Here is a 22422-nt window from a genome sequence, read left to right as displayed (position 1 = left end):
ACATAGTGGTAAAGATCATCAAATTTTGAAGACCGTAGGTCTCTAAGTTCAAATCTTGTAAAAGTGTCATTTTCTTGTGTAAAAATCTCCAAAAATTACAGTTTTTTCATGTACTTTTAGGCTTCCATGAATCTGTGCTCTCTGATCACACAGGGAAAAGACTGAACTACAAATCTATCTCCATTTCTACCCCAAAATTGTAATATTTACATTATGTATTTCAAGAAAGCTGAACGATCACACATTTACACATCTTCATAAATTCCAATTCTCTTCAGTATATACACATTTGCCCCACATTTTCCATTACTTGTTAAGTGGTAACTTCATAGCAGCTGCACGAGAATTTCCACGCTGGACCCCCCCAGCCTCTGATGCCTCAGTCTCCTTGTAACCAAGATAAGACGGTGAAGTTGACTTTGGGTCATCCCAGTCATCATCCCAATCATCGTCATCAGCAGCTGCTGAAGTACAGGAGGGGGTAGGGAATGGAGAAAGTTAAATATTTTATCTTTAAAACCAGAAGCATCTACTTGAGCACTCATGCACAAACAATTAACAGGGTAAATATAGTTAAGGTCTAGTTCAGCCTTCTATTTTATGAGTCGCCCTCAATTACCACCATCCCCACCAAACACAACCTGCACTAGAAATGTGCTACTAGGAAACTTGTTTTGCTTTGTTTTTTAAGTAACCTGTGTTCTATAGTTCCAAAAAATTAAGCAATTCTTAACTCTGTCCATCTACTCTAATTTAGTAAAAAATAAGAGCATTATTAGCACACCTGGTCCTTGGTATGCCTGAGGATGACCAAAGGCTGCTGCTGCCTCCCAGTTATTTGAAGCACTGTTTCTCTGTCCAGCTGCACTTTCAGGTTTTGTTGCCCAGCTGTCAACAGTGTTTCCATTATCCCAGTTCCCAGACTTCCCAACGTTCCAACTGGACCAAGGATCACTGGCATTGTTTGCCTAGGTTGTATAAAGACAAAAGTAAAGATGAAATTGCTGAAGAAACGAGCAGCGACCATATACTTTCTTCTTGAAGTCTTTGATCTCCTGCTGATCATGAGTTCACATACAGTATTGTACTTGTTTGACCTAGAAGCAGCTGCCAAATCTTTCGTTTCCAGCTACACAACTCTTAAATGCATTAAGCACCTGGAAGAACTGATCAGATTTCCAGCAATGTGACACCCATATATACTAATAAGACTGTTACATCTCCTCAGGGAAATTAAAACTATTTGTTCCAGTGTTAGGAAGCATTCTTATCCACAGTAATTATTTTACACCAACATCCTAAGTATGGTTCATGTGAAACTCGAAAGTCAAGAATCAGGGTTTTTTCAAATGCTTATTTTATCAAAATCAGATCACTGCCTTTACTAAGAGCAAATTATGAATTGCCCACTCACATCATCACTACCAGTGTGACAGTTAGGGAGCTCCAGCAACCTGCTCAGCTTCTCTGTCAGAGCTTAACTGATGCACAAAGAAGATGAGGAAGGAAAGAAACATCTGTCATCTCCTTGTAGACCTACTTTACCAGAAGCTTACGCTGAGGAAGGTAATCACACATACCCTTCTGCTGATGCTGTTGTGGAGGCGAACACCTCAGTGAAAGAATGCAGAGCAGACATACCTAGCCACCACAAGAATTTGTCAAATTCATCTGTCAGTAAACTGGATTAATAGCTTAGCATTCTGCTTGGCTCTGATTTTAACACTACACTTTCAAAAAAGCATTGACCAGTTAAGCACAGTCTATTCCAGACACTTAGTGCAGAGACTGACAGAAGAAAAGTCGTACACAAATCAAAACCCACGCACCTGAAGTGTAGGAGGAAGAAGGGGAAGGAGAGCAAACACAGCCTACAAAAGCTTGTCTTGTTCAGCAGAGGGAGAAACTGAGTTTTGCAAAAGGAAGTCTTAAAACCTATAGAAATTGGTGCATTATTTTTATCATGAAGCAGTGTATCAAAGATGCCTGATATAAATTAATTGTTATTAGACTATAACATTTACATGAATTTTAGAACATTTGTCAGCACAGAAAAATTCATAAAACTCCCACTGAAAGGCAAGGTATTCTCTACATGCATGTTGAATAAGTTTGTTTCCTACACAAAATACACAAAAAAGTACAGCTACTCCACATTTCGTTTTTCCTCCACTAAAAATTCTCTCCTCTCATTTCAACTTTGAGACACTACTTAGGAGCAGAAGCTCTTGCTTTACTTTTTCCTAAAACAGAGTCACCTAACAGACTTCCCAGCCACCATCAAAATCTCAAGACTTGAAAATGCTGTCAATATCCTAACGCCTGTTCTTCTGATACAGAATAATACAGGATACAGAAATTAAGCCCAAGGCCCCAGCCTGGGAGAAAATCACCATCCAGGAGACTCATGAGAGTTACTGGACCTCTAGGAATTGATGTACTGAGGGAAATTATGTGGAGAGCTTCTTTATTGATAGTTTGGGGGATTTTTTTTTTAAAGGAAATTGATGCAAGACCACTACTCAAAGGGAGCAATATCTTTGAGGTCTACCTAAATCTTGGATTGCTGATACACAGTGCTGCTCTCAGCAATTACAAAGAAGTTGTTGGAAGCTTATACCAGCCTGCTCTACCAACCATGTTCACCTGATATAAGTTTAGGTAAAGAGAAATAATCAGACATGTCATCAGTCAGTTTATTATCTTTGCTAAATGAAAACACACACTGGGGCCCAACCACGTGGAAAAGTGTGTCTCAATCTTACAACTTCAAGCACCTAGAAAAGAATAGTTTGCATAATATTAATTTCCATATACTTCTGCAATATATGTTGCACTGATCACTGGCAAATGAAAGCCCCAATGTGGGATGATTGCCAAAAGGCTGAGCAAAGTTTTCCTCTTCTCTGTAGTTCATGTGAAATCTGGTACATGAGTGGGTGGCAAAGAAACCCTAAAATCTGCAAAACAAGAGGAGGCAGTAATACTGACAGTGGGTACACTACTAAAGAATGACTGCCAAGAGTCATCATAACCAAACTTGCAGACAATTGCTGATGTACACTAAATACTGTACAGCAAGGGGAAATAGGTTCCTTAAATTGCCCTCTCAGACGTCTTATCTCTATGTACCTATAAGGAAGCACTATTTAAAGTAGTAAATTTTCCTTCTAAGGTGTCCAAGAAAGCTCTGAGGTAAGCTCTTACCCCTAGGTGTATTGTTCACAGGTTATACCCACTCAGCTCCTTTAAACCAAAGGGTCCACACTTCTTTGAGACATTGGAGAAAAAGGTAAGAGATGGATTAGGAATGCATATATAGACAACACCTCTCAGAGTATGTACAGGTATCCTTTCATCTTTCTTCACAAGTTTGCCTACATGCACACACACTGTGGACATTTATAAGCGGTAGTCAAAATTCAGTAAATGTGGAGAAGGGTTTGGGAACCAAGTCTGCCATCCTCCAGGTCTCATAGCACCATGGAGGACCGAGTAAAGACACAGCACTTACTAAAAGGGCAATCTCAGCTCCAGTCAGCAGTTCTGTGGATCTCCGTGGCCAATAAATTCCATACATGAAACCATCTGTGTGGCTTAGCTCTGGTTGAATAAACCCTAATTAAGTCAGCAAGTAAGTGATTAGATTACATGTTCTCATATCTTTGGTTTTCCACAACTGAATGTGATAATCCTCTGATCTCTCTAGTCAGCACAAAAAAGATGAAGCTATTATTTAGTCAACATCGCTTGGATATTGAGTGTGCTGTAACAAGTTCTCAAATGCAAATGCACAAAAAAAGAAATGCCAAAGCACACAGTCAAGAAACTAATCAATCTTCAAATGAAACACTGCATGTCTCTACTCCTCAAAGTAATAAGCAAACACATTGAGATTAAATTCAAGGATAAACTCCTTTAACGAAGTTGATTTTCCCTTTTGTAGACTATCATGGACTTTCTCACTCCCACTGTTCTTAGGGAGAAAAACCACCACAAAAAGGCCATTTGGGGAACAGACATAAGGAACACATTACTAAGTATTTTAAGAATCTTCCGCTAAGGGCAGATTCAAACTCACTATAGAAACAGACCATTACTGGTGTGGGGCTGGGGGAGGGGAAGAGTAGTCCAGCATGTTTTTAAAGATCTAATAATAGTTGAATGGGAAAAAATTCCACCACAAGAGGAAAATCCTTATCTTGGGGGTGGAATGTCAGTATCTTTACCGAGTGAATCATGAATTAAACAGGAAGAAGTGACACCTGTTCTGTTTTCAAGAGAATTCAAAGTTATAGACAGTAAAGCTAAGTCAGTGAGACGTCTCTCTGCCCTGGCTAAAATAAAAAGATATATTTTTTTTTTTTGACCTCTGCACCGATGAAATTATTCCTGGAAGAACTAGAAGTTGTTCCTTCCTCACATTAATGGATGCCCCTGATGGCCAAATAGATCCTTTTTACTCCTGAGGGGCAAAAGCCAAAACAAACATGACGCTCAGATGCTAAAACTAAGCTGGTTCTTAAAGGTCTAGATAACTATATTATCAGAAGTGATGGCCTCCAACCCTAAGAAACATACCTTGAAATCTACCCCTAGAGACAGGAGTCATGCTGAAGCAGCGATTAGAGAAAGTAAGTCTGATCAGATCAAGGGAAGTCCAGGATAGCCAAAGCTGCAATAAGTGTTGCGCTCTTGAAGAACGGTTGAGAAGAGACAGAAAGTACAGAGGAACGGCTGAAAATAACAAGAGACATCATGGTGGCACAGCTGGAAAGCTCAAAGGAATGAATATATCTCTCATTTTATAGCTGCCTTAGATACCCACATGGAGATAAAGCCTTACAGCCTTACTTACACGTTACACTGAACTCAAGTTCTTTGAATAAAACCTCTGAAGAGATGTATGAAAAAGTAAATAAATATAGACAGTCATCTCAAAAATCAAGCTTTTCTCCTCCAGGAAGAAATGTGAAGGGCTAAAAGCCTACTCTGTATCCACCACAGAACTACATTCACTGAGCTGTATTTACCATAAAGTAAGTGTGCACATTAGCAGATGGTGAAGTACCTGCCATGCCCCACGACACTTTATACCCAAGCTTTCTACACACTGCCTCAATACTGTGGTCCTGGGCACTGCTTCCACCTCTGAAAGAAGGCCCTCTTCTCTATCATATAATTTAAAAATGTTTTGGCCTTAAAGAAATCCTCTAGGAAAAGCAAAAGTGGATATGGGCTGGACTTTAAGGAATAATCAACCTTATGGACTTACATACTAGAACATTCCTGTAGATAAATACACAAAAGCAACAGGAGAGAGGATCTCCAGAAACACCTCACGAGGGCTGTAACAATGCTGTCCAAGGAATACATTTGTTCTTCAGCTGCTCCTGTCATCTCAATTCCTTCCAGATGAAACCATCATCCAGCACCTTCCCTCCCTGCCCCCTTGATAAAGTAGTCTCTGTAAAGGAGCTGAGTCCTGCCCGCTCACAAAACACAGAGTTCAAGGCATACCTACGGGGGACACTATTTTTGTTTGGGAACAGAGCACAGGGGTTTTACTTGTTGGCTTGTTTCAGATTTTCACATTCTCAGCGATTTCAAGGATTTTCAGATTGCTACATTCAATTATAAATGCCCACCATTCCACTTATTTTAAAGTGCTCAGTGAACAACGAACAAAAAATTAAAATTAGCAAAGAAATTTCATCCTGTAGTAAGCCTCCTGCTCTGGTGAAGGGCATTGTGCAATACATGCATGCCACATGCTACCAAGTGTGCAAGTAGAACCACTTATAGGAGGGCTGACAAGATTGTCAACAAGGGTGACAGAGCACTGGAACAGGCTGCCTAGATGGTTTGTTGAATCTCCTTCTCTGGAGACATTCAAAACCCACCTGGACTAGTTCCTGTGTGACCTACTCTATGTGGTCCTTCTCTGGCAGGGGGGTTGGACTGGATGATCTTTCGAGGCCCCTTCCAACCATTAAGATTCTGTGATTTATATAGTCAGTGCCAAAAACTACACCACATGGCTACCTCATGAAAAAAAAAGGCAAATTAAAACAAAGCTACAAAAAAAAGAGCATGTAAACACTGTAACTTGTGGAAAGGTGACTATTTGAATAGTCAGATTTTGCCTGAGGGTAGGGATACAGATGAAGGTGAGGAGTGCTCACAGTGCTACAGTTTAACAACTTGCTGCCTGAGCCTTTGCATTCCACTGGAACACCCATAAAATTAAAAAAAACCCCTCAAGACAACTCCATAATTGGAATTGGTACAATCACTGTCAAGTGTTGGACGGTTACTTTTTAATATATGAATGTAATTCATTAAAATGTGAGTAAGCCACTGCTTCCAGAACTACATGAGAGTCACTGTCAGGTTCTTTGGTTAAACAAGAATTGGTCACAAATTCCTGTTATCTGTCTGAATGCTGTACTGCAATCGAGATTGGGGAGGTGGGTGAGGAGAGAGTTCATTTCAAATTACATGTAGCATTGGAGGATGTTACAGTGTCATTACCTGTAGAAGGAACCAGAAGTTATTAATCTTGAAAGCCAAGCTAGCATAAAACAGTGGGGGTGGGGATATTTATTTTAAACTTCTGAACAGTTCTAACCCACCAGTTTTGCTTGTACTTCTTTTCAGGTATCATTTGCACTGTGCCCTTCTTAGACATGACTTACACATACATAAAGGCAAACTTACACATAAGCTTAGACATAAATGTTTACACAGAGTTAGGGTTTATTAGTCAAGGAAGCGATTTCCCAAATTCAGAAACAACTGCAACTGTAGCTTCCATGGTAAATCTACCTGCATATTTTATAAGGTAATTTAGCACACTTTGTTTAACAAGACAAGCTGGACTCAACCAAACATGAATGAGTCACACTCCTCATGACAATACTTCTACTTTATTGCACATGCAGCAACATTAGAGAACGGAAACACTTCTACAGGAACGCAATAACATGCATGTCAAAATTTCCACAGATGCAGAACTGTGCACTCTTTAAAAAGAACACTATACACTATATTTTTTTCAATCTTAGCATTTATTGCTGCTCATAGCAGTTGGGGAAGCGGGGGGGGGGGGGGGGGGGAGTGTTATGTCATGTAAATTTAACGACAATTTAACTTTCCAGCATTAAGTTACGAAGAGTGGAAAATATACAAAGAAAAACTCTGGGAACAGCTTCTTTAGTGTCTTCCTTATGCACAATCAAAAATTCACATCAACACACCAGAAAACTTCAGAGCTGCTTCAGCTTCTGCACATCAAACTATATCTTTTCACTACTATTTATTCACTCTGCCTGTGTAGAAATCTCAGTTTTCTGAAGGGAAAAAGTGTTCTATATGTGAGATAGTCCATTTATTTTTATATCATTCAATAGTTTTTCTTCTTATCTTAGTAGCTCATAGTTTTGCTAAGGAGCAAGAAACAATCCTAAGTGATTTCACACTTACCACTGAATAAAAAACATGAGAGGTTTCTGTTAGTTGCGTTCTGTAACTACTAACTGAGCCTTTCTGCTCGGATCACAACATTAACTGAGGACATGAAATGTGGATTCACAAAGGTCACACTAGAATTAACTGACCAATCTGCAATTCACAAGAAGGCAAACTCTCAGCATACTTATTTTATCCAGAACTGAGAAGAGCTACAGTCATCTCAGTACAGAAGCAGACTTGGCAGCGATTAGAGAATCGATGTAAAGAAAAGAGAACAAGCTCCTCTACTAATGCAACTTAGTTAGCTACAATAACTATTTTTACATCTTAAATACTGTGAGACCACATCTGCAGCTCTTATGTAGATAACATAAGCTCCATCTTTGGCAGCTAAGGATTACTTAAATCATATTTTGTTGAAGCTAGTATGTAAGGAGTGAGCAACTCTATACATAACTTCCTGATGTAGTATTACAGGAATCAACGCAATCTTTCACTCTATTAGGCTTTTCTATACCAGAACAGCAACATCAAACCTTGTTGAAATCATATGATATAAACAGGAGTAATGCACATATTTTACAAACAAATCACAGGAACAAAGAGACTGCAGAAGCAGAAGAAATCTGGGTTGCTTTGGGGTTTTATTTGAGGGCAGAAAAAGCATCTTACAAAAGACAGAACAAACAGATAGAATTTCTTCATCAAGGACAGTTAACCACAGAATTTTTGCGAAGAGGAGATACTATGCACTAGAGAGCTCTGATCTGGAAGAAAGGCCTTACAGACAAAAGTGAGAGCCAGACTGCTTAGTATACAAACGTCAGAAGCTGAAGAAAACACTCTCCAAACCAAAATCTGCTGTTTTAACAGAAAATATACATAAACAAACCACAGTTACTGAACTCAGCTAAAGAAAATGGAAATAACTCATGACATAAAATCCTGACCACACAGTAGAATGGTTCCTGCTATGAAAACAGGAAAACACAAGACCCAAACACACTAGCTTCAGGAAATTTGTTTCCTCTGCATTTTGCACAGCCTTGACAGTATTCAGGTCCAGTCTTCTCCTCATCTCCCATTAACGTCAGCAATAGTTTTTTTTTAATACATTGTGGTATGCTGGTTCATAGAATCATAGAATGGTAGGGGCTGGAAGGGACCTTTAGAGATCATCAAGTCCAACCCTCTGCAGAAGCAGGTTCAACTAGATCAGGTCACATAGGAACATGTCCAAGCAGGTCTTGAAGACCTCCAAGGAAGGAGACTCCACATCCTCCCTGGGCAGCCTGTGCCAGGGCTACCTCAACCTCCTAGTTTTTCTTATATTTAAATGGAACTTTTTGTGTTCCAGCTTCATCCCATTATCCCTTGTCCTGCTGCTAGATACAATGGAAAAAAAGGGATGCTGCAACCTCCTGACACCCACCCTTTAGATATTTGTAAATGTTAATAAGATCTCCCCTCAGTCTCCTCTTCTCCAGACTAAACAGCCCCAGTTCCTGCAGCCTTTCCTCATATGAAAGATGTTCCAGTCCCCTGAAATTTTTTTTTTTTTAATTTCTAAATCTTTACTCAGATCAAAAGGAGAGAGAAATATAGAAGTAACTGAAAGCAATTGTCCTTCTTTTGACACACAGACTGGAAGATGCCCCAGAGACCTCTTCCAGGAGCAGTGCCAAAGAACTTGTGCTTCTAACTGTCAGCATTTGAAGGATAATGGAGAGGAAAAGGACACTTGTAAGTGTAAGGCACTGACACAAATGAGACAAGTTGTTCACCTGAAGTTACTCCTTTCCAAACTTGTTATGAAGAAACTGCAATTTGTATGTATTACAGGGCCAGTATACTGCTGATTCTGTGTAAACTGTATTGTAAATTGACTGTACTTACAGGCTCTTACCTCCTCCAGAAATGCAACTTCCAGTACTAGATTGTCATAGTATTCTGCCATTTGTAATATAATAGATAGCTTTATTGCAACCTTTCCCCTTATACAGGCAAGGGCTTTTTTCTTCCCTTCTCCAGGCACAAGTACCTTGTGTTACACACAGATCTATCAAGAACTGATAGATATCTCTACTACCATTCAAAATAGTCTCTACTTACTGTAACTAGTTAGAACTGCTAATTACAACTAATTCTTCCTATATCAAATTAAGTTCTCTTCCTTTAGAAGACAAACAAGCAGCATTCACATTGGATAGAACTAGCTATTCCAAATACTTCAAGCTTACCCAAAAGTAAAGATTGGCTAGAAGCAATACAGGAGGAAAAACAGGGAAAAGCAGAAGTAGTGAGGTTCCCACTCTACCTTAAAATTACTGTGAGTTTTATTGAGGGGAAAAAAAGCTATAATCAATGCTTTTGGCTCAGTTTGACATGAGAAATTCAGAGGCATTTGAAATATTAACAGGGCATCAATAAAAAATTTGCTAATAAACATTGAGACAGTCACAGTCAGGTCTGGAGTACTTACTATATGCATGAACAAATAATTACAATCCTGACATTGTCCAGCTGGATACAAAGCACAAACCAAACACTATACAGTCAATGAACTGTTACATTTGATGTTATACAAAATGCCCCAAATACAGCTTTAAAGAGATCTCATTTCATGTCCAAGTCCCGTGCTTCAAGTTACAATTAAGAAAGCTAATAACTGATATTTAACCGGCCCCTAAACCAAATGTGTGTCCCCAGCTCCTACAATACGTAAAGCATTTACTTTCCAACACAAAAGAACTTTACATGCTGCTGTGGGAAAAAGCAGATATTGTACCTCTGTTGACTTTTGGACTTCAAAATGTTTAACTGTTCCTACATGTAGGACACGCAGCAGTCTGTAGACCATAATAAACAGCTTGTTTTTATGATAATGTATGTCCTGAGATATCTAACCTGAAACTAAATACTTGCTGTTTAATGAACTGATACACCAAGCAAAAAAAGCTTTTCATAGAGGGAGGGGGTAAAAAAAAAAATTCTTCCAGTAAAGTCCAAGTCAATCTCTCTCCATCTGATCAGGCACAATGCATGAACTTGCTTAATCTTTTCTTATTCAAAGAAACAACTCTTACAAAATTGCTGAACAAATCTGAAAGATACATATCCATTCACTCTGTCTAATGATGTGTAGACTACCCAATTGTAGTAGACATTTAAAAAAAGGTTCCTTAAGAAGGTTAGCATACTAACACAAGTAACTTAAAAATAACATCAATGTGCTAAAAGCACACTTACAGAGAGCTGAGGTACAGAGTGGGAGGTAGTCAAAGATTTATATCATTGCAGACTGGAAAGGATATAAATGCTCTAAGTCTTCCAGCAATGACAGTATATGAACAGTTACACAGATCATTAATATTCAACGAAAGTGTTCCCCAATGAACACACATTACAATTCATTATTACTTTTATGAAGGCTCATAAATATAGCACAACATAACTGACAAATTCAAGCAGTTGTGTCAACAAAATTTGCTGTATCTGCCCACTGTGCCTTAAAAACCCTGAGACATACCTGATTATTGCTTTTTGCAGCAGAGTTGGTCTGAGCTGTACTTGAAGAAAGAGAATCAAAAAAGGCTTGGTCAGCTAATGAGTTACCACAGCTAATTCCATCTTTTGCACCTTCAGTTATAATCTGAAATGGAAAACGTTGTAAAAGATGATTGAAGCTTCCATTAACCAAATTATGCTGTTTATTGTATATAATCATCCTGACATTCCTGTCACTAGAATTTAAGATGGTTGCATGTATTCTTTTTGAATCCAAATTCAACAGCACCCTTTACAAGAAACTGATGTGATAATCTGGAGGATTTCCTTCCACAACAGATGGAATTGGTTTGCATTATAACAGTGTAAGGTCATGTGAGCCATCATCATCGTGTTCCCTGCCCACTCCCTGCCCTATTTTTTAATTTAAGAAAAATAATGCTGTGGAATGAAGACAGGTAAATGCATTAAGAAGGAGCTGCAGGAATTACAGCCAGAGTCTTCACCTAACTGGCAATGTGCAGACATACAGACACTGGGCCCTCCCAGAATGAACTGGGTTCCAGTCTTTTCATTGAGACTTTAAACATTCTTTAAACAAAGAGCAGATCAACACACACTGGAGATACAGCAATGGTCAGAAAGATAAGCTGAGTAGTCCCTGGATTTGGGATTCCATATCTTGAGCACCAGAAATGGCGTTCCATTACAGAGATTTATGAGTCTGTGTCAAATCAATCACATCAACAACAGGATAAATTTGCATTACTCCTTTTCACTTCCTTATCTACCTTCAGGCAGGAAAACAAAATAATTACTGGATCATGAGACCCTCAAAACCACAAGCAGGCTCAAAATAGCTCACGTTCTACAGATCACCAGTGTTTACTGCCAACAATCTCCTGCTGCACAGCAGCTCTGGACAGCATGCTTGCAATGGTCTCCAAGCCAGCTGGCTACAATAAGATTATGTATTCCAAGGTTAAAGTTTGGAAGTTTTATGTTTGAGTATTACAGTCTGATCAACAAGCAAAGGTTCGCCTTTTCAGTAGTTCTGCTTTATTAGTGCAGAGTAGTGTAGTCACTTACCTCAACATAATCTGTTGGAACCAGTCCTCTCTCACCTTGGCTGTTTTTTCCTTCTAACCAGCCTCCACCGACATCCTGAAAGAAGGAATAATATGGAAATAATTTTGCTAGATGGATCCCACAGCATACTTTGAACAGCTTGAGAGGAATCACTGTCTTGCTGTCAAATACCATGTTCAAAATACAGTTATGATTGTATGACCATGAACAAACTAACTTAAATCTGCTGAAGCAGCAGATACTCATTTAAACAGAACACAGACTGTGCTTGTGTCACACAGCTACTATGGACTTTAGATTTAACAAGCATGAGGGGGTAAAAAGGTTAATTTTCAGCATTTCTGACCATTTTGGAAACTCCAGTCAATGCCTGGATACAGACTGTACCAAAACACAGCTATTAGTGTGACAATTCCAAAGCAATAATTTTAATCAACGCATTATAAAGAAACAAGGAATTAAGTGATTGATAGCATTTGTAAAACTGCAGCTTCGCTTATTGAAGGTGCAGAAGTGTGTGATGAGTGGGAGCTATAACCCACAAAAATATTAAGGATAATCTAAAGATTGAGAGGCACACACTATGCAAGATCTGGATACTCTTTCTAGTTTACATTTAATTTCAGAGGTGGGTCTTGTGATATTAGTTTGGAAAGAACAGCTCAGCTGGGATCTCAGTGGGCCATCCAATTCTTGCTTCTGTTTTCATTAAAAATATATATTCTACATACACTACCTTTGCAGACCTTTGCAGTTAAATAAAGTCAACTTCAGAATACCATTATCTGGAATAAGCCAGTTCTGTTTTAAATCAAGCCGTTCCTTGAACACAGTTACTCAAGTCAACACACAGCTGAAAATTAGAACCATGTATGCTAGACAGCAATTACTGAATTTCATGGGGTTTTGAAATTGTTTTTAAATAGATGTATTTGTTTATTCACAATTTCATTCTTTCACTTGGAATTTTTGTGTAATCCTACACATAGTAAGAAGTCTACTTACATATTAAAGGTTTTAAACAGTAAGGATCAATCACTTATTGAAATAACAAACTCTCATTTGGTTTTCCTTACATACCTAAAAGCTTACACTCAAGAACTCCTTCCTTGGACGTCTTCAAGACCCGCCTGGACATGTTCCTATGCAACCTGATCTAGGTGAACCTACTTCTGCAGGGGGTTTGGACTAGATGATCTCTAAAGGTCCCTTCCAACCCTACCATTCTACGATTCTATGAACACAGAAACAACTAGATATCTCGGATTATGAATTCAACTAGCTTGGTTAAACTGCAAAAGTAATTACGTTTTGAGCTGTAAATCATATCTGCACCACTGCACATCAACAAGTTTTCATGACTTATCCTATTGCTGTCTAAACTTCCCATACCAAAAAAGACCAAGAGCCCTTGTGGCAATCTATTCCACGGTTTAATCATGGACAGCATAAAATAAAGTTTTATTTGGTTTCAATTACATTGCCTTAACAAACAGATGTTTTGTTCAAGAACTAGCTTAAAAACGGTAAACTATTTAGTCCTACTTTGGCAAAATGGCATTAAACACTTGAACTCATTTTAAAACTTACTTCTGCAACTGCATGGCACACTATCCAAGAAGCTGCTGGTTCTAGTAGATATCTGCTTCAAATATTTAAGGTCAGTGGAACTAATAATTATGAGGATTAGATATGATTAGGCTTTTCAAAGAGCCAGTTTATTCTGCAAAACCTTTGTTTCCTGTACATCCAGATAAACAAAACCTGGCATCAAGATCAGTAATTTTTTTCGTTTGCATGTGTTTTAAAAGGATAATTTATTCACTGACCCATATCACAAAATCATAGAATGGTAGGGGTTGGAAGGTACCTTTAGAGATCATCTAGTCTAACCCCCCTGCCAAAGCAGGTCCACCTAGATCAGGAACACATCCAGGTGGGTCTTGAAGGCCTCCAAGGAAGGAGGCTCCACACCCTCCCTGGGCAGCTTGTGCTAGTATCATTACACAAAAAACAAAAGCAGATTGAACTAACACTAACCTTGTTACTCAGGGTAAGAATTATACAGGACAATAAAAGCACACTCAAATTCAAACTGCACATGCAAATTACATGTCAGTGCTCAAATAACTAAGAGCTCCCTGGCAGTACTACTATAGCAGTTTCACCACTCCTTCCCTGTACCTTGTCCATATTGCTTTAATTATGGAAGTACACACAATTTTAGCAACAAATTTTGCCACAAGTTCTCAGAACAAACTTGGAATGCTGAAGTCATCAATTAGGAAACTCAAAACTGAGAAGGGAGCTGACATACCAAATTTAAATGAAAGCAGCAAACACCTGAAAGATAACATATACACAAATCATGGAACGTTAGACACAGAAAAAAAGACAACGCATTCAGATGTTAAGTGTGTCACTGTCAGTAGCTCCTTCCTCTGCCTTGGCACTCAGCACTGCTTAAAAGGGAATAAAGCAAAGCAAATTCTTAAGGGTGTAGGCACAACCTGAGAGGGCCTCTGTCCTCCAAAACCACTCATTGCATTTGTTTCTACAAAACCATTAGAAAATTCTTTGCATTTAATTTATTTGTTAATTCTTCAGGCAAGGGTAGGCATGGCTTTCAGATGTTTCCTGGCACCTTTCTTCTTCCATCTGCCAGCAACAGGTCAGGAAAGTGCACTGAACACTTGCTTACATTTCAGTTTTCTTACCGGGTTGGTAATTATGATGATCTCCCCTTCACTGACAGTCAGCTCGTTGTTTCCAGGCTCAGCAGCAAAATCATACATAACACGAGCCTGTATGTGAAAAAGAACATAGCAGTGAGCCTTCCAGCTTATTTAGAAGAATCAACGAAGGAAGTATCAGCAAAGCTTATCTTAAGTAGCAGAAAAAAGTAAGTGGGGTAAGGCTGGATGAGAGCAACTCAGCATATAGATAGCTAACATTTCCTAAGTTTGAACTCCAAATTGAACACTAAACACAAACTTCACAAGATGAAAATCCCCTGTGGACCTTGTTAGAGAAGACAATTATTTTCCAGGAGGATTCACAGGTTAAAGACTGACTGTCCTCTTCCATTTCCAGAACTACCTGTAAAACTTTCTTTCAGGGGAAGAAGGAATGGCATCTTCCTTCAGCAAACAATCCAATTAATTTTTTTTTTTTTCTAAAAGACACATTCCAAGTCCAATTTGGGTAAAGGGAACCATTTCATAGAGCAAGCAATTCAGAAAAAATTAAAACCAAGAAATTGCAGATAAATAATACGTAAAATTACATTTTGAGAGTGTTTGTATGCAGAAGGAACTATGTAAATGCACAGTGAGAGCAGGCCTGCTGCATATTGGCACAGTAAGGGGAGAAAAAACAAAACTAACCTAATTTTTAAGTATTTACACACACAAAAGGTTTGCTGTGTACTAACTGCTAATACACTGTTATGTTTGAAACACTAAGTTGTCTAACATTTAAAGACCAGTTCTGCTTCGTTACAGAAAGGAGTTGTGATATGGCCTAAGATTATATTCCCAAGCATCTTTTTGTTGTGATGAACTAAATATAGCCCCTTTGTAATTCCTGAGAGCTTTCTCTACTTTTACATCAGGAAAGAATTTAACAGAGAACAAACCACCAAAACAGATGCAGAGAGAAACCACAGGTATTTTCCCTTTGACTGTTAAAGGAAGATCTAGAATAAAAGTTTTGGCTTTCCATTTAGAGTGGCATGTTAGATAAACTTTAAACCTGACCATAATAAACACTTTATCTAAGCTTCTCTTCTCTTGAAAGGAAACTCATCACACTAGTAGAACTTACAAAAGAGAAAAGCCTTATTATTTACACCTGAAACCTTTATGTTAACCACATGCCCTAGAAATAATTCTTTTATCTGATTGATGGTAATGCTGAAGTATCAAAGAACAGGACCAACTTCCCTCCCCCACATTTTTATTTCATGAATATCATGTGTAAATACTTCTGACTGGTCAAGAGATACTTTACTTCAGTGTAAATAGAAACAGAGCAGAGAAAAGACACATATGTTGTAGATCAGCTGACAAAGTTGAACCTGAACCATGTGCACCACAAATCAAACACCTGGTCTTCTCCACTAGAGAAGAACAACACTGCAGAAAACCATGTGACCCAAGCCCTCAGAATGCTTCCTTGCATGAAAGCTTATCCCTTGGAACTAAAGCTTTCATCACTTTCAGATTATGCTGTGCAAAATCAAGATGAAGAAAAAACTGTTTTCAATAACACTGCTTTCTTTGCAGCAGAAAATGAGGCCTTCAAGCAAATATAAGAATAAGCTGTCTTACTTTCCTAAAAAATCAAACTGAAGAGAAGCAGTTTAGCTTTTGAAACACAAGAATACTTTAAATAGGGGTGTAAAAAGTGCCATCCTTTAGGCCTCTCCTGTCATCAGCAGTAGATGGTGTTGAACATGTCCTTCTTACAGCAGGTTACCAACATAAGGAAAAACTATTTTACTGTAAGGGTGATGGAGCACTGGAATAGGCTGCCCAGGGAGAGTGTGGAGTCTCCTCTGGAGGTTTTCAAAACTCCTGTGGACATGCTTCTGTGCAGCCTGATCTAGGTGGACCTGCTTTAGCAGGGGAGTTGGACTAGATGATCTTTCGAGGTCACTTCCAACCCTTGTGTTTCTGTGATTACTGAATTTAGGCTTACTGTAATTTGCTTACACATATAGACACGTGCAGGGCTGGTTCTTGAGAGTAGCAGTCTTTGCAGACCCTATATAGGTTCCTTAGCTCTTCCCCTTCAAAAGGAAAGAAAGCTCTGGAGCCCCCTGGGCTGCCTCCAGAGAAAGGTTCTCCAAATGTAGCAGGGAAATAAAATTATTCAGAAAAGTCTGCAAGTGTTCATCTCGTACAGAAGGAAAGACATACATCAAATTTAATAAAGTCTTTGTGAGAAAGCCTATCTATTCACCCATGTTGAACACCTGTTTCAAAAGTTGCTAAAGAAGTTTAAAAAACTCCCAAGAGGTGAGGAGGCAGGAAATACAACCACCTAATAATTTTTCCCTTACTTCAGTTTAAGAAATCAAAAATTTAAAAGAAAAAAATGTTCTCAATGCTACAGAAATCGGTTTTTATGGAGAATTAAGCATTTGAGGTACATCTGCAACCTGATCCATGTATTGATGTCTCAAATACTTTTTTTTTTCCCCCCTAGTACTCTTCACTTCGCCTGCGTTTCTGGGCTCATTTGCCTAGTTTAGGAATTAGGTCCCTAAGAACTCCTGGCAAGTAAGCTTTAACACCACCTTCCTACTGTTGAGATTTAACAGGAAAAGTAGTATAAACTCACCCAATTCCAAAGTAAGTGAAACTAAGTGACTAAATGTTTTCTGTCAAATTCAGTTTATAGTTAACAACTGAAAACCCACTAGCCTGTCTTTGGTCAGAGGCATTAGCCCCAATCCTATTTAAGTTTTTTACAGTGGATTCCAAAATATTATAAAAAGAAAAATGATGGGTTTTGCAATGAACTTTTCCCTACTTTATGGCCACAAATATTACATCCAAATAGCAGTTATGGCTTTACATCTTTGCCAATTATGCAAAGTAGCATATGGGCATGAAGAAAGCATTTAACAAGGAAGGATTTTAGCTCCTGGGCACTGCAATACATGCATCAAATATTAGGTCTAAGCTTACATAAATTTTGTATATTTTAAAATTAAAACATCTGACAAATTCAAAAGATCACAGAATGAACACCACAAAGGCAACTACTTCAAACCACAGGTTTAAAAAAAACGAGACTTGTTACAATAAATGTTGTACTTCATAGTTACTTTTAATTTTATGTAAAAGGATCAAATAATCCAAGGAACACAGGACCTGCAGATATTGAAAGGCTTTATGAGTGAAATACAGGCCATTGCTTCATTTACAGAGTACTGCAAATATATAAAATAAGAACTGTTAATCAATCACTCCAATCAATCACTATTACTATATTTTTTTAGTATAATAGTAATCATGCTTAAGCACATTAAAACAAAAAGGATTCTTCATACTGAAAAGTATTCTTCCTTTGCAGGCTTGAAGCAGACGTAGCTTTTCTCTATTACTTATGTCTATCTGAGTTGAGTACCTTCCCCTTCTTCACAAAATATTAAAAACCAAGAGGGAAAAAAAAAAGCAAGGGCATGAGGATATCGTTTCGTTTAGTGATGGGCTTGGCAGCGTGAGGTGACTAGTTGGACTCTATGGTCTTAAAGGTCTTTTCCAACTGTAACGATTCTGTGACCTTTAAGATCATCAAGTCCAACCAGTCACCTCATGCTGCCAAACCCATCATTAAACCATATCTCTCAGTACTTCATCTATGCAACCTTTTCCAACCATAACAATTCTATGATTTACCAATTTTTTTCAGCTAGCAGATATAAGACTAAGCAAGTATACCTGTCAGCATGTCAAGACTTAGTGTAAATTAAGTGGCAAGGAAGTTGACTAACAAAAGCCTTTAAAACAAAATTCCAATGAAGGATTACCTTATCACTACACCAAGTTACTAGAAGAGTATCCAAGATCTTCAGACATCCTCATGCACTGGATCCTCTCTATTTCCCCCAGAATCTTCTAAGAGGTGATAAAGCTACAGAAGCAACTGTGTTTTCCAAGATGTTTCATTCAAGAGATACTTGGCTCAGATGGAGGAGCAACTTACTCCCAAGTGTGACCATCCTGATGTGCACAGGCACATACTTGCCCACGTTACAGATCAACTGCAGCAGGCTATCTCTTTGATGGAGAAGTAGGACAATGGAACCAATGTACATTTCTCACAGGCCATGGGCATATAGGCTAAAAGCCAAAGCACATCACCTGTGCTCACAGCAGCTTTTACAATAGCTTCCCTGTCTAAACAAACCTCTATTGATAAGAATGATTAATGACCAACATAAACAAAAACCAGCAATTGCTCTAAGTTCACTCTTTTGCAGCAAAATGTTTGTGTAATGCTATACTTCCTGCTGCATTACAACGCAAGTATGCTTTATAGCACTAAAACTGCAGAAGCCACACAAAAATTGGACACACCTTTCCTTACAGATATGACTTCACTATGTTATGACAGACTGATCTGTTTCAGCCATGTGTTAAAGTTTAGGAAACTTGTACCACAACTGCTTCTCTTCAACAGCTGCCAGTGGCAGATAATACAAAGGAAATACCCATAAAAGGTTCATTCATAGCATTAAATTTCCATAATAAATGCATGCCTTCCTTTTAGTAGTTAGTGCTTCAGCAGTTCAGTGTTTCAGTCATCCAGCTCTTCTAAATGGATAAGGATTTACAGGTTCAATTTGCTTGGTGCCACTTTCTCAGAAAGAAAACCACTGTATTACACCAGCAACAAAGTCAACATCTTCCATGTTCACGCTTCACCACCAGTTTCCTGTCCTACTGTTGGTAGCAACAGTTCCCAGAGTCACAGAAAGAGAATCAAATTCCATGTCTGTTTTGGGAAGTAAATGGGGTAGACAAATCTTTTCAAAGAAACCTGCATCCCACTAGAGAGCAGTAACCATAATTTGGAAAGCCTAGCAAAATGATTTTTAAAAAATAAGTTAATCATTAGCATCAGAGGTTGGGGTTGTTTGTTGTTTGGGGTTTTTTTGGGGGAGAGGGGTGGTGCATGTGGGTTCTTTTGGTTTTGATTTTGTTGGGTGCTTGTGAAGAAAAGTCCTTGCTAAGTCCTTAAGTTTGAAATAACTTTGATAGTAAGCAGACTAGGACAGCAGCTTAAGCCAGAATGAACAATAAAATGCTTTTGGTCACCTCAAGTAACTCCAGTGATATTTCTGTAATGAATAAGCTTCAGAAAGGTTTGCTCCAAAAACTGCATCAGTTAGGACAAATATTCCTCAGTACGTCTAGCAAACATAAGCCTTTGAAACCAGCTGCTTGTGAAACACTGATAAGGAATATGTTTATCACACCTAGAAACACATGACAAATAAGAAGCATTTCTGTCTTCTCAGACTTTATTTTATTCATTCTCTATTAAAATATAGATGGATGTGGCTTTGAGGTTTTTGTTTGGCTACATTTTTGGGGGAGATTTTTTTTTTTTGTTGGGGTTTTTTATTTTCAGAATTGCTTTTCACACAGGTATTGCTTTTGGAAATAAAATACTAATTCTAAAGAGCAGTTTTAAGAGAACAAAATAGCACTAATATATCTGGGACACAGGCTGGGATTCCAGAACTGGAAAAATTGAGAAAGTAGAAAGAAAAGAACAAAGACAAAAATCTAGCTGCAAACAAATCAGCTCAGAAATTGCCATCATCTTTTGATTACATCTGAAAGTGGTTCTGAAGCATTTAATCTAGCATCTGACCATGGCAAAACTCTGCAAACAAAAGGCTTGAGATGAGTTCTGCATTTTCTGTTCTGTGCTGTTTGATCTTTCACAGCAATTTGCCCTATGATTACTGTCTGATATTGGTTTTTTAGGTAGTTTACTGCTTAGCACAACTGTAAGACATCTGACTTGTTATCAGCTGGAGTCAGCATTAAACCCATGGCTGTCTTCACTGTGTCAGTGCTACAGAGATGACACAGGATAGGGGAGGCTCTAAATTACAGGTTAACCACTGTTTCATTTCACCAGTCACAGACTACTTAAGTTGCCATGTTTCAATCAAAGCATCTTTGGAAAAACTCTGAGCAAGCCAAACACATGGGAAGTCCCACTGCGGATATTACTAAGGGTACTGCAAAAAGTTTAGAAGTGTCCAAAGAGCTCAGAAAAACAGTAAGAAAACTGCTTCATAAACAATAGATAGGAGTCCTCCCCGTTTCCACCTCAGTGCACTGAGGACACTAACATTGTGGCTATCATTTAGATACATTGCACCTCTCCCCCACCCTTTATCCTGAAATCCAAAGCTCATCCAAACACTAGCAAGTACTCAAAGACTGGGTAGATTTTCACTGCACCAGCTGCAACATCTGAGGATACAATTTGACACACACACAAGAAAAGCACCTCTTCACTTCACTTCCTTCATTCATAACTGTCACAGACTGCTAGGAAAAGTGTACATTTAAATAACCAATGCAGAAATATCAAGCAACACTTCAAGTACCTACACCTCTCAGCATGGAAAGGCAGCTACTTCCTTGTCCTACCTACAGTAAAGAAATCTCTACTCATGTTCCTACAGGCACTCCCCTAAGATACAAGAAGCAAACAAAAACCTGAAGATGAAAGCAAAAGGGACACTGTCTTCTGAGACAGATTCCTACAGAAGCCTTACATGAAGAATTCAAGAGATTACAAGTTATTCCAGAAACTGCCAGTTAAAGTGATAAAGATTCATTACAAAGAAAAAAGAGATTCCTATACTTATCTTTTTAACTAATACAGAGTAAATGAAGAAAATGTATATTGCTTGTATAGTGCTAGGTAGGTATGTGCTCAACAACATCTGCCTAGAAAAAAAAACTCCAGCCTACTCACCTGAAGAAATGGAACCACTTTTCCAAATTGGTTTTATACTATGCTTTTATTTAATAAGTAAAAAGTAAAATTCACTTGTGTAATAAGAACCTCTCTTCAGTTTTACATTTCTTTTCTAACATAACCTTTTTCTTTTTTTTTTTCTTTCAGCAACATCAGAATTAAAACAAACATCCCAAAAGTGAAACTAAGTTCAAAAGAACTCCACTTCAGGACTAAGAGAGGTCACACTATTACTCCAAGTTCCCTCACTAGCATTAAGAATCCTCACATTAATCTACAAATTCAGATTAAAAATGTGTCTCGTGACCTGTTGGCTCACTTTCTCCTGGGCAATTTTTCAACTCTACTTAAAGTTCAATAGCCTGTGGCTAGTCATTTCAAGCCAGCATCACTGACTATAAGCACATTAGAAGCAAATTAAATACAGATAAAAAGCTAAGAAACAAGGACTTGCATCATTTCTTTCTGCTAATAAAAATATGCTTGCAGACAGAGGAGACACAGAGAAGATAGCTCCTCTTCAGCCTAGAAGCTATAATACTTCAGGCAGGTATTTAATTACACATTCACACTGGATTAAAAGGCCTACCTCCCGCTGCAAGAAAATGGTCAAAGCATGATGAGTTTCCAAGAAGCACAAACATTTTAAGTGTTTACAGGCTAAGGGATGGTAGTTAAATACTGAACCCCCACCAACACACATGTGGCTTAAATGACTAGCATTTTTAGAACAAGAAGTGTGGTAAGCTTACCTTGATACCATTCCTGTATAATTTTATCTGAGAAAAAAAAATGACTAGATAAGTTTAAGTGTTAAAGAGACTTGGAAAT

At 38.3% G+C, this 22422-nt stretch overlaps 1 protein-coding gene across 2 annotated transcripts in view; it reads right to left on the bottom strand.

Moving 5' to 3' along the window:
• Nucleotides 1-22422, bottom strand: part of SNX9 (sorting nexin 9) — a 61647-nt gene that overhangs the window by 25977 nt on the left and 13248 nt on the right. Inside the window, exons 2-6 of one of the 2 annotated variants that reach the window (XM_061989033.1) lie at nucleotides 14787-14873; nucleotides 12070-12144; nucleotides 11003-11125; nucleotides 785-968; nucleotides 311-461 (exon numbers count right to left, since the gene is read on the bottom strand). In XM_061989033.1, the coding sequence (XP_061845017.1) occupies nucleotides 311-461; nucleotides 785-968; nucleotides 11003-11125; nucleotides 12070-12144; nucleotides 14787-14873 (620 nt within the window). Of the gene's footprint in view, nucleotides 1-310; nucleotides 465-784; nucleotides 969-11002; nucleotides 11126-12069; nucleotides 12145-14786; nucleotides 14874-22422 lie in introns of both variants that reach the window. The other variant, XM_061989032.1, reaches the window with a different exon arrangement.

This window comes from Colius striatus, chromosome 2, assembly GCF_028858725.1.
Source record: "Colius striatus isolate bColStr4 chromosome 2, bColStr4.1.hap1, whole genome shotgun sequence".
Classification (NCBI taxonomy): domain Eukaryota; kingdom Metazoa; phylum Chordata; class Aves; order Coliiformes; family Coliidae; genus Colius; species Colius striatus.
This window is presented reverse-complemented; position numbering and strand designations above follow the sequence as displayed.